At 37.3% G+C, this 12,977-nt stretch overlaps 2 protein-coding genes across 3 annotated transcripts in view; one reads left to right on the top strand and one right to left on the bottom strand.

Annotated features, from left to right (window-relative positions):
• Nucleotide 1: 1 nt before the first annotated feature.
• Nucleotides 2–303, bottom strand: LOC123308635 (molybdopterin synthase sulfur carrier subunit). Its single transcript, XM_044891389.1, has one exon. The coding sequence runs from the start codon at nt 254–256 to the stop codon at nt 2–4; it is 255 nt and encodes an 84-aa protein (XP_044747324.1). The 5' UTR covers nt 257–303.
• A 250-nt stretch (nt 304–553) lies between these two features.
• Nucleotides 554–12,977, top strand: part of LOC123307606 (protein transport protein Sec23A) — a 33,753-nt gene continuing 21,329 nt past the window's right edge. For both annotated transcript variants that reach the window (XM_044889985.1, XM_044889984.1), the window contains exons 1-8: nt 554–713; nt 774–1,052; nt 1,108–1,363; nt 1,478–1,711; nt 6,010–6,208; nt 6,265–6,435; nt 6,493–6,635; nt 10,531–10,742. In XM_044889985.1, the coding sequence (XP_044745920.1) occupies nt 774–1,052; nt 1,108–1,363; nt 1,478–1,711; nt 6,010–6,208; nt 6,265–6,435; nt 6,493–6,635; nt 10,531–10,742 (1,494 nt within the window). In that variant the 5' untranslated portion in view covers nt 554–713. The remainder of the gene's footprint in view (nt 714–773; nt 1,053–1,107; nt 1,364–1,477; nt 1,712–6,009; nt 6,209–6,264; nt 6,436–6,492; nt 6,636–10,530; nt 10,743–12,977) is intronic.

Raw genomic sequence — 12,977 nt, 5'->3', positions numbered from 1 at the left:
TTCAACCTCCACTTAGAGGGGGAATAATAGCGATTTCGTCACCTCTTTTCAAACAATATGAATCCTCTGGATTACCAAATTGTTTGTTCACTGCAAGTATCACGTTATTTTTTATTTCTTGAAGGCAGTATTTTTCTGCAATAAGATTCAACAAAGAATGATATGTTATGGGTGTTTCGACTGCTAAAGAATCATTTGTTTTTCCAACAATTTCTCTGGCTTTTGCAAAAAATAAAATATTTACTTCAACATTCATATTCGCTCACAGTTTGACATTTTCGTAATAAATAACCTCAAAATTTTTAACCTTTCTTGACATGGTTCCTTGCATTAGAGCTACCGAGCTATTATACGTTGTGCCTACTCTTAAATTGTCAAAACTTTGTGTTAGTACTTGATTACTTATTTCAGGTATTCCTGGGAAGTGAATGGAATGATACTACTAAAAATAAAACTATAAAACTAGATTGTTGTTGCAAAGATTAGAAGTCGTTCAAATGTACGACGAAGTTTCATCTTCTTTTCAATGGATGGACTCCAAAAAATGATTAATTTAAATACGTGTGACTTCTGTCATTCGTGTCATCTCTGGTGACGTGTATGAAATAATTCAAACAAGTTTAAAAATGATTTGAGTTCAATTTCTTCTTACAAAGTTACATTAAATATTTATTGAAATATTATTAAGTGCTATATATTAATAGTATACCAGCGTAAGTAAATCAATTTATTACTATACGTGCATTTCCGATATAAGGATTTATGCCTTTTAGATGGCCACATATGAGGAGTATATCCAACAAAATGAAGATAGAGACGGAATTCGATTCACATGGAATGTTTGGCCCTCCAGTAGAATTGAAGCAACTCGTCTAGTCGTTCCGTTGGGATGTTTATATCAGCCAATAAAAGAGAGGCCCGATTTGCCTCCTATCCAGTATGATCCTGTATTATGTACAAGAAATAATTGTCGAGCCATACTGAATCCACTGTGTCAAGTAGATTATCGAGCAAAGTTATGGGTGTGCAACTTTTGCTTCCAAAGGAATCCAGTAAGACGGCTGAATATCTTCAAGGGAATATGAATTTTATAATTGACATTTGCAGTTCCCACCACAATATGCAGCAATATCGGAACAGCAACAACCAGCTGAATTGATGCCAATGTTCTCGACCATTGAATATACAATTAGCAGAGCTCAATGTTTACCACCAATTTATCTCCTAGTAGTTGATACATGTATGGATGAAGAAGAACTGAGTGCTCTGAAAGATTCCTTACAGATGTCGCTCAGTTTAATACCTCAAAATGCCTTGATTGGTCTCATAACATTCGGGAAAATGGTTCAAGTACATGAATTAGGTATGCTTTACTTATTTTGTTGAATATTTCTTTCTCCTATATGGCCGAACTCTATTTTAGGATGAGTGAGGTTATGTTCGTAATTATGTTCAATGTTGTTTTCAACGATTCCAGGCACGGAAGGATGTAGCAAATCTTACGTATTCAGGGGAACGAAGGATTTGTCAGCCAAGCAGATACAGGATATGTTGGGCATTGGAAGGGTTGCTATGGCGCCCCAGGCTCAGATGCAACAACCAGGCGTGCGAGGCACGCCGCAAATGCTTCAGCATCAACAGCCCGTACCGCCTGCCAGTAGATTCCTACAGCCGGTATCGAATTGCGACATGAATCTTACAGACTTGATCGGTAAGTTCAGAGTTGATTTTGTCCCACTGTTCTCTTCGTGAATGCTTTATTTAGGGCCGTTATATTCATCCTCTCTATGAAGAGTTCTTTAACTTTCATTTGTAATATTTAATTATCACCTGTGATTAGGAATAAAATGACGTCAGAAGTACAACATCGTTGCCAGACTGTCTAAATAATCTTAGCTTTTACAGCTGATATTGGTCATAACGAAGTTTTGTGTGATATTCAGATGATTCATTCAGAATCTAACGAAATAAATTTTCTATCAAGATTTATTTCTGTTTTACGAGTGTAAGTGGCCGAATAGAACCCAGAGGTAAGACGACACTCCGTTTTTTTATATTCACTGTTGGAACTTTAGGTCCCATCTTCAGCACTCCTAAGCCACAGTCTGAGTTCCACCCCTAATGTCATTAAAGTACCCTGCTGGTGTGGATACCCGGGGGGTACCGAAGGCACTTTGGGGTGGCTCTCCCTTCCCTCACTTTTCCCTTCTTCTCTTTCCAGTCCATCCCTACTGTCATTAAAGTACACTGCTGGTGTGGATACCCGGGGGGTACCGAAGGCACTTTGGGGTGGCTCACCCTTCCCTCATTTTCCTTTTTTATCTCGTTCCCGTGTTCACCCCTACGGTTAGGGAAGCACTCTGCTGGTGTGGATACCCGGGGAGTGCCGAACGCGCCTAAGGGTGAGCCGATATCTGTCCGTTAAGTGTGCGTCTTAGGTTCTGGCTGGCGAACACGTCCGTTAACCCCCGTATAACTTTTGAGATCGGATCCTGCTTCAATCCGTCCGTTTTGCCCTGTAAATTCACTGATCTCGAGTCTTTCACTGTACGAATTTTATAATAGTGCCATTTGTGTTTCCTTGTACGAGTCGACAAATATAATTTGTGAACGCTGATTTTGACTTTCACTGGTTGTCGCTAACACCCCAGACACCGAGGAACCTTGTCTTCGACTCGAAGCTACTAGGGTAGGTTTGCTATTTTCCTTTAAAGAATACCTGGCTCTCGAGTACACCGAGGAAAAAGCCGTTACAAGTGACATTATTCAACTAAAAATAGAGGTAATCTAGAGTAGTTCAAATGTGGAGCCACTTTAAGTCAGACTTAGTAACTGAGAGAGTTCTGGAAATTCAATATCAAGACAACGTTTACAGTGACAGAGCAATCAATGAAAATTGATTGCGTGAGCCTCTTTATTCCATCAGAAAAACAGAAGGTTAGAATAATGAATTTTAATGAGAAGGCTGAGTTGTAATAATGATTCAGGCCAAAAGGTGTGAACTGAATTGTCAGGATTAGAACGTCCATCAGAAAAATAGGATATACAATTGATGAATTATGAGAATACTGAATCAGAGAAACCACTAATCGCTGGTTTCGAGAAAAGCAGAAGCCTTGAGATCTAATCTCAGGCAAGATTAATGATATGAGAATATATCTATGAGAATACACATCATACCAACTGAGAGAATACAGGGTGGGGAAATTGTGAGATTGAATGGCAGTTCTGTAACCCTGAGAGCTAGAGAAAAATGGATGGCACGTTTCCGACCTCGCTTTTCAAAAGATTGTTAATGGTCAAAACCGCATCCCTCTATCTTCTTTTGTTTTCAAGTTATAAGTGAAAACTCATTTTTCGGCTCTTTGTACTCGTGCCTTTATTTCGTAAAGTATCAGTGATATCGAAAGACAAATGTTACATTCTATGGACACTTTTTCATGTAGAATGCAGTGGCGTAGTCAAAGATTATTTTCAGTCCGCCACTTCAGGTATATAGTGATAACTTTTATTTTTTCAAATATAAAAAATGTTATTTTTACATATTCCAGTCTATATTATGATTCAGAATATATGACATACGTCGTGTCTCTGATTGTTCTTCCAATAAAAAACTCAAAAACTAGTTCGGTCTAGTTGGTATGTCATTTCATTGATAATATGATAATGAACTTTAAGCTCCTACATTGTGTCAGGATATTAAATGACACAGGGATTTTCTAAGGTTTATTATTCAGATATTAAAATTGTAACAACCTTGTAGATTTCAAAGAATAAACCTCATAATTATTACTAATATGAGAGACTTTGAAGATCACTTTCATTCCGGATATTTAAAAGGATGAAGAATTTCTCAATATGGAATGAATCACTTTCAGGAAATTTTATAAACCTGGATTCAACTGAATATGTTCCGAAACCTTTACAACTAATAGATAATCTAAATACTAGTACCACAGCCTTTTCAAACACCTCCACAAGTAAGGCTGTGCCACTACTAGTAGAGGTTAATAGGTAAATATGAAGTAGTCATAGAAATTCTTCTAATTTCCTCATTTACGAGCATCTTGTTGAATATCCAGAATGAAAGTGATCTCAAAGAAACTCTTATAACCTGATACAACATAAAAGCATTATCATATTATCAATGAAAATGACCTGCCAACCTGACCGAACTAGTTTTTGAGTTTTTTTATTGGAAGATCAATGAGAGATATGACCAATATTATATATTCTGAATCAGAAAAAAATATAAAACTGGAATTTGTTAAAAATTACATTGAGTTTATATTTAAAAAAATGAAAGTTACCACTATATCACTGAGGTAGCGGACTGAAAAAAAACTTTGACTGCGCCACTGCATTCTACATGAAAAAGTGTCTTTAGAATGTAACATTTGTTTTTGAAAACAAAAGAAGATAGAGGAATGCGGTTTTGGCCATTGACAATCTTTTGAAAATCGAGGTTTGAAACATTCCATCCATCGTTTCCTAGCTCTTACAGATACAGAGGTGTCATCAATCCCATCGAATTTTGTCACAGTGTACAAGATTACCAGAGCAGGCCTTCCAGGGTTGAACCAGGACAAGAGACTGTCAACCAGTGTCACATGGCTTACCACTGACCATTGAACAATATTTGAGAAGTTCACATCGTGTTCCTAAATCGAGGGTCCACCCTGGAGAACATGAGGATTCATTCATCTGAGACTCGACATCAGTAATTGGTCATATATAAGTGAGAGATTAACAACAGAAATTAAATAAACTGAATCAAATTAATGAGATGAGCATGAGAAGACAATAAATCAGAGTTCATTATCAATGAGAAAGACATGAGAAAGTTCAATTCTGCTGTGACATACCCATTTCCATGAGAAAAAAATCTAGAAAGGTCTAAAAATCTAGTTAACTCAACTAGATAATATATATAATAAAATTTATATTCCTGAGGAGGCACATAAATGAGTTGACTCGGGTGAACATATCAATTGAGGAGTACTATTGAGGATTATAAATAAGTTTGAAGATTCTTAATAATCTTGCAGGTGGTTATTTCATACAGAATTAAAGCATGAAAAGAAAATAAATATGGAGTAATTGATAATTTTGAGAAGACTTAGAGTACATTACCTTTTGCGTAGAACTTTTTAGAACCAGAATTAAACGAGAAGTACAATTATCGAGGTTAACACAATGAGAAGTTCTGACAGCTGTAGAGTTGGGCTTCTGCGATGGTCAATTAGAGTTGTCTAAGGCACCATAGAATAAACTGCACTATATGTGTGTCCTGGGGGAACTAGTCAGGAGTGTAGACAAGAGCAAGGTCGGAGGGTGGGGGTGAAAAAGTACACTTCTTTTTTCAAGTAGTAATAAAAAAATTAATATTTGGTTAAAAAAATATTACTGCTCATTGAGCACAAGGTAATCTATAATATTTTCCGTGATTATCATTCGAACCGATACATTTTTGTTGCAAAAAAATTCAAAACAAAAAATTGGTGTTCTGCATTTTTCACCATGAATTTTAGGTTATGTCGAAAATCGGTTAAGGAAAAAGTTATAGGGAGTGAACTTATCTACAATTCTCACCTTGAAATTTTTTCGAGACGGGTTATAATATTAATAATAATAATTTATTCATTCTTCAAGACAGAATACTTCTGTATAGAACACGTCCGAGAAGAAAAAGAAAGAAATATATGAAATAAATAAATCAGTAGCTAACTAACATATGGAAAAAAACTTGAACAATATAATTAGCTCAAACAACACAATATAGTTTAGCCATCAATCGAAAATATCTTTTCTCAGCCCTAAAAATCAACATCTACCCTGAAAAAATGTTACCACTACTATCTCTCTTCTAGATTTCAAGAAACGTCGATTTGTGTGTTTTATGTGAATAATTACAGGGTGATATTTAATTTAAATGATCTGATATTTTTGAGATAATGATAATTTTGAGACAATTATTTTACGAATGTAATAGTGTGTATCCGGATTCAGGTGAACTTCAGAGAGATCCTTGGCCCGTACCTCAGGGAAAAAGGCATCTACGTTCGACAGGTGTAGCCCTTTCCATCGCAGTCGGTCTATTGGAATGCACGTACGCGAATACGGGGGCAAGAATCATGACCTTCGTGGGCGGACCCTGCTCTCAAGGACCGGGTCAGGTGGTTAACGACGACCTCAAAGAGCCAATCAGGTATTAATTCCGAGTTTCACGTTTTTGCGTGATCGATTTAACTTTTTATGTTGCAGATCGCATCACGATATCCACAAGGATAACGTTAAATACATGAAGAAGGCCATCAAACACTACGAAGCCCTTGCTGTTAGGGCGGCAACTAACGGACATTGCATCGACATTTATTCTTGCGCTCTCGACCAGACAGGACTGATGGAGATGAAGCAGTGCTGCAATTCCACTGGGTAAATATGAGTTGATTTAACGAAGAAGGAATACGATAATTTCGCTTCATTTTGCAGAGGTCATATGGTTATGGGTGATTCCTTCAATTCATCCCTGTTCAAGCAAACTTTCCAGAGGGTATTTTCCAAATATACCAACGGTGACCTCAAGATGTCATTCAATGCAATATTAGAAGTCAAATGTTCTAGAGAACTGAAAAGTAAGTTATTCATCACTAGCTTAATCCGCCACATAGTAAACGTTAGAAAGGATAATTGGAATAATCCAAGAAACTTCAAATTAGAGCAGTGAAACTGTCTGCGCAAAGTTCATTGTATTCTTTTGAAATATGCAAACGGATTTTCGAAATTTCTACATACAGGTTGTTTGGAGGATACAATCGTTCCACCATTTTTTGTTAAACCAGACCTGGATTTTTCTTGTGGTTATTAAGAAATTAAGAAAAAAAAGCCTCCGCTCTCGAGAATGTACACGTTACGTTTTTTTTTGCAAGTTTGGCGCCCTCTCATACATTTTCGTCACGCTTAAATTGTCAGATTAATGCCCGTTTTCACCAACGATCCCTAAACATGCCACTATCTAAGTATTCCTTAGCTTTAGGGATTAGGGAGTACCTAACTCTACCCTTAATATAAATTCGTTTTCACCGTACAAAGGTATCTTTGTTAAGGAATACTTATCTAGGTAATGGATAGGAGCTCGTAGCTACGAAATTTGGCTACGAGGGTGCAAACCATAAACATAGAGACATGGACTGTGCCTTCCCTTTATATCTATGCATGAAATACGGTCAAAAAAAGTGACAGAGAGAAAAACACGTCGGGAATGCAGTTGTCTTTTTCTAGAATTTTGATTGGTCTACACTCACCTCTATGTGAACAAAAAAGAGAAAGGTATGTCCCGACGAGCTTTTCTCTCTTTTTAATAAATAGCCAATTTCATGCTGGCATTGCTCAGTCCATGTCTCTATGTCTATGGTGCAGACGTAAATGGTTCACCGAATCGCACGATTTTTATGTCTTGCAAACAATTTCCGTTTATATTCTCCTGAAATAATCCAATGTCCTGTGCCCTATACTCATTGTTTCCCTGTAATAAATTAAAAAGAAATGTATTTCATATCAGATTTCAACAGTTTTTCGAAAACATAAGGATCTGTGCTCGTGACATTGACCTGTCGTTGTAGTTTGACGTTAAAAATATTAATTTTTTTGACAGAAATTACGCAAGTATCTGGCCTTTAAATCCGAGTAATCATGAAAAGAGAAAATACAAGTGAGCTTTTATAGAATACATAGTACTCCGCTCTACACATACACTCCCACATAACACTGGATTATGTGATCTATCTAAAAACAGAAAGTGGAAGTGGATATCGTCGAAAAATGTTTCAAATTCATTTCATAATAAAGTTCAGTACACACCAAATTCTTGGCAGAATCTCGACAAAGAAGTCAGATCAAAATAGGAGTTACCTCGGGAGTTACTTATATGAAATATTCCAAATGGAAAGATTCATGAGAAGAAAAAATGTATTCCAGAATGTGCTCATGTTTTTAAATAGTGTGAAGATTAAAAGGTGAGAATACAACTAAGTGGTATATTTTTTCTTGGATTGAATGCTATATTGAGAAACACTCTTGAAGCATATTTCAACAACGGTTGAAGTGTTTTTATGTGAAGTATTAATGTCGATTACCCAACATTCAGTACTCTCCTCAAGCATATCAATAAAAAATTCTGATTTCTATATATTGTTCAATATTTTTTCCCAAATATTCAATTTCCTATTGATAATAACTCACTCAACTCACTTTCTATAAAAAGAAATATTCGTCTAAATAAAATAGTTCCGTACTAGTGTTTTTTTTATTAATACTCATAAAGACAGAAACATAAATCCAATATTCCCTTTGCATTGATAGTCATACAAATCATTCTATATGGTGTCACCGAACATCCTCCTCGAGATATAAAGAATGGCCAAATTCCAACATGATTGCATTTTTTCATAAACTTCCATTGTATATGTTCAAAATTTTTCACACAATTTCAACACAACTGCTTCTATTCATTCCTAATAACAAGCTCTGCTTTATGGTATTCGAGCGATTTCTACTAGAAATTGGTGTTTAGAAGTAATCACTGTGAAGGGGTTTTTAGTTTTATCACTTCCCAAACAACCGTGTCTTCAAATAAATACACAAATCTCAAAGCAACTCCTCTAAATTTGATGATTGGGGTTTCGAAGAGCGATCATTTCCACAAATTCACGGCTAACAATTATCCATTTCTCAAAAAAAATTCTTTTTGCGTATCGTAGACATGTCAAAATCCGCTGTCACTTTATTAGGGATTCGATAGGGGATCGACTTTCGGGCATTTATAATTTAGGGTATCCCCTAGCACTTACGAGTTCCCTAAACGTTTGTGAAAACGAAATTGAAGCTCTTAAATGGGCTTAGATATTCCTTAAAATTTAGGGATCGTTGGTGAAAACGGGCATAAGAGAATATATACTTTTCAACATATGGTTAACCACACATCTTAATCTGACACGCTCGCTTATGTACAATGATCGTTTTTTTTTTTACTATACTGACATGCTGTCCTGGACAATTTTCCTATATACAGGTCTTATTTTTGGTAGAGGTACTCTACAGGGTCCAAAGTATCTCCATTACATAACATCAATTGAATTCTTAATGCTTCGTGAAAATTTTTACAACCATCGGTTATAGCTCGAGAATCATACTAGCTAACAAAAGTACATACAGGGTGTCCCGTATAAGATGGGAAACATTTTAATGAAAGATAGAGAACACCTAGAGTATCACGAAAACGAAAAACGTCCATATGTAGAATCTAGAAGTTCTAGATTCTAATTTACAGGGTGTTTTTCAAATTTAAATAGAAATTAAAACCATTTGGAATGAAGATAGCTCCCATGAGGTTCCAGAAAACTTTTTTTTTTTCCTTTTCTCTTTATTTATTAGCATTAGCAATCACAAATTTACAATTCTATGGGCTCTATGGGGCTCCATGGGTTCACCGTTTTATAAAATCCACAATGTATGGGACTCATCGTGTAAAGTTTGGTTGGTGACGTACCATGGATCTTCGTCTATGGCCAGAATAGTTGTATCATCTGCAAATGTTCCTAGTATAGTTTTGATCGATGTGGTCAGATCTGATGTGTACAATATATATATATAGTACTGGGCCCAGGACGCTACCTTGAGGAACTCCAGCACGGATGGGGTAATTTCCAGAGATTTCTTGTCCAACTCTGATTCAGAATTTCCTATTCATCAAATAGGATTTCAGAAGATGTACTTTAGGGGGAGGATAATTTTTATTTTGTGTAGTGTTGCGTGCTAAACTTTATCAAAAGCTTGGCTTACATCGAGAAAGACTGAAGTACAGTATTTCTTTTCTTCGAAGGCTGGGTTGACGGCTTGTGTGATTCTGTGAGTTTTCTGGACCGTTGAATGGCCTTGTCTGAATCCGAACTGAATCCATTGGTTGTTGGGGATGTCGGTGTTGATCCAGAAAACTTGAATCAAATATCATTCGATTTGCAGGACCGTATCACATTAATTTGGACAGTTCGTAACAGTTCGCGAAATCACCCTATACAATGAATTTAATGATTTCTTCGATATCTGCGTGAACTGTAAGATTCGATCATTCAATTCGCCAAATGATATTGCATGGCACCATCCAGGTTGTCGAGGACTGATTTTTTTTTCTTGATAGTGGCAATAATTTTCTCTCTCGTGTCGTTAACATCCTATTCTTCTCACAAGGAAATGAATTTTGAATCTTTATTAATTTGATCATTTGAATATACCATGAACGTAGTGATTTTGCAGAGGGATTTTAGACTACAAGTTAAATTTCCTGAAACTTTTTAGGGTTTTCACTCCCAATCACTGGAACAAAATCAATTAAAAAAGTGAAATAAACGATTCGCTCCTGTGTAAATTCTTGCAAGAATTTACCCTAAAAACCCTAAAAAGTTTCAGGCTATGCAGAATCCTCCCAGAATGAATTTCAATCGATATACAAGTAAAATGTTTGCTTATTTTCAGTACAGGGCGGAATTGGGCCGTGTGTTTCTCTGAACGTTAAGAGCCCGCTCGTGTCCGACATAGAGACCGGCATGGGTAACACGGTGCAATGGAAATTGTGCACCTTGACACCCAGCACCACCATGTCCCTATTTTTCGAGATAGTCAATCAACATGCCGCTCCAATTCCCCAAGGTGGAAGGGGATGCATTCAATTCATCACCCAATATCAGGTTCGTAGATAATTTTCTTTCTCAATGGAGCGAATATTTTTTCATCGGGTACATATTTATACATACACTGCTCTGGAATTGAAGTGGATAATTTGCGTGCATGTGATGATATAGGGTGGTCCAACGAAACTTCAAATGTTCACCTTAGTATTTTTGTTTCATCAGGAACTTTATTTTTCATGATGGGAATATAAAAATATTGTAATATTCTGATTTCAACATATCATAAAAACAATAGAAAATTTGTGCCATTCAAACAAAAGACAGATCTTGCATCAGTTTTTTTCGCTCTCCTCAAATTTCTATGTGAATTTATTTCATCTCATATTTCTTACCTGACAGGTGAATTGAAATTTTTTAATATGGGCCTGCAATTCTTTATATTTTTTTTCTTGTGCTGACGGTGAATGCCTATTGCAACAAGCTTGTGAAATATCAGCCAAAAATTCACCATCGGTGGCATAATCAACAAACGTCACATTTGTCAGTTTTCATAGGAGACACAAAAAACTGATTATTTCCTTTATAATTGATAAAGAATTTCTGTAATAATTCCTTTTTCCACATACATTAAAATATACATATTTGCATTGTAACGGCTTTTTCTCGGGGTACTCGAGCGCCAGATATTCAAGAAAAATAGCAAACCTACCCTGGTAGCTACGAGCCGAAGACAAGGTTCCTCGGTGTCTGGGGTGTTAGCGACAACCAGTGAAAGTCAAAATTAACGTATACAAATTATATTTGTCGACTCTTACAACACAAATGGCACTATTATAAAATTCGTACAGTGAATTTACAGGGCAAAACGGACGGAATGAAACAGGATCCGATCTCAAAACGTTATACGGGGTTTACGGACGTGTTCCCCAGCCAGAACCTAAGACGCACACTTAACGGATAGGCATCTGACCTCAGCCAGGTTAGGGGATGAAACAAGACGGCACAGTTTCCCGACAGCTCACCCCTAGGTGCGTTCTTCACCCCCTGAGTATCCACGCCAGCGGGGTTCATCTATAACAGCAGCGATGAGCGTCGGACAAACGAGGGAGGAAAGAGGGTTAGCCACTCCAAAGTGCGTTCAGCACCCCCCTGAGTATTCACGCCACCGGGTGCTTCGGCAGTAGGAGTGGAACTTAAACTAGGGAGTAGGGGATGAGGGAAGTTTTTCGCCACTCCAAAGTGCGTTCTGCACCCCCTGAGTATCCACGCCAGCGGGGTGCTTCGGCAGTAAGAGTGGAACTTAAACTAGGGAGTAGGGGATGAAGGAAGTTTTTCGCCACTGCAGAGTGCGTTCTGCACCCCTTGAGTATCCACGCCAGCGGGGTGCTTCAGCAGTAGGAGTGGAACTTAAATTAGGGAGTAAGAGATGAAGGAAGTTTTTCACCACTCCAAAGTGCGTTCTGCACCCCCTCAGTATCCACGCCAGCGGGGTGCTTCGGCAGTAGGAGTGGAACTTAAACTAGGGATTAAGGGATGAAGAAAGTATTTCGCCACTCCAAAGTGCGTTCTGCACCCCCTGAGTACCCACGCCAGCGGGGTGCTTCGGCAGTAGGAGTGGAACTTAAACTAGGGAGTAAGGGATGAAGAAAGTTTTTCGCCACTCCAAAGTGCGTTCTGCACCCCTTGAGTATCCACGCCAGCGGGGTGCTTCAGCAGTAGGAGTGGAACTTAAATTAGGGAGTAAGAGATGAAGGAAGTTTTTCACCACTCCAAAGTGCGTTCTGCACCCCCTCAGTATCCACGCCAGCGGGGGAACATCTGATTTTATATCCACAGGGGGGGGGTGCGGAAATCAGATGTGTCCCGACTGTCTGTAAAATCTGCGTCGATGAAGACGTCTTAATTTCGACCTATCTGTGCTAGGGAACAAAAAACACGGTTATTTTCCAATTCAGGATGTTTTATACGGTACGACATCGTTTTTCAGAACTGAAAACGGAATAAAAACGGTGCGGAATGTTTACAATTCCGAACGATGTCGGAATCCTGAATTGGAAACTGAAAATATTTCTCTCCAAAATTAATTCGAAATTAAATTACTTAAAAATGAAAATTAAAGGATTATTCTAAAATGAAAGTGCATTTTGTCAGAAAAATACACGTTCATTACAGTATGATGCATTTATTTATTTATTTAATACATAAGACGACAAATCATCATTAAAGTGATGTTCTAGTAGAATCATTAAATTTTGAATAAAATCAAATGAAATAAACATTAGGCAAAATGTG

This window comes from Coccinella septempunctata, chromosome 2 (assembly GCF_907165205.1).
Source record: "Coccinella septempunctata chromosome 2, icCocSept1.1, whole genome shotgun sequence".
NCBI lineage: Eukaryota > Metazoa > Arthropoda > Insecta > Coleoptera > Coccinellidae > Coccinella > Coccinella septempunctata.
Note: the sequence above shows the minus strand (reverse complement) of the source record. Positions and strands in the feature narration are given on the sequence as shown.

Coding starts and splice junctions, on each gene's coding strand:
- LOC123308635 (XM_044891389.1), bottom strand. CDS start 256: ATGAATGTTGAAGTAAATATTTTATTTTTTGCAAAAGCCAGAGAAATT.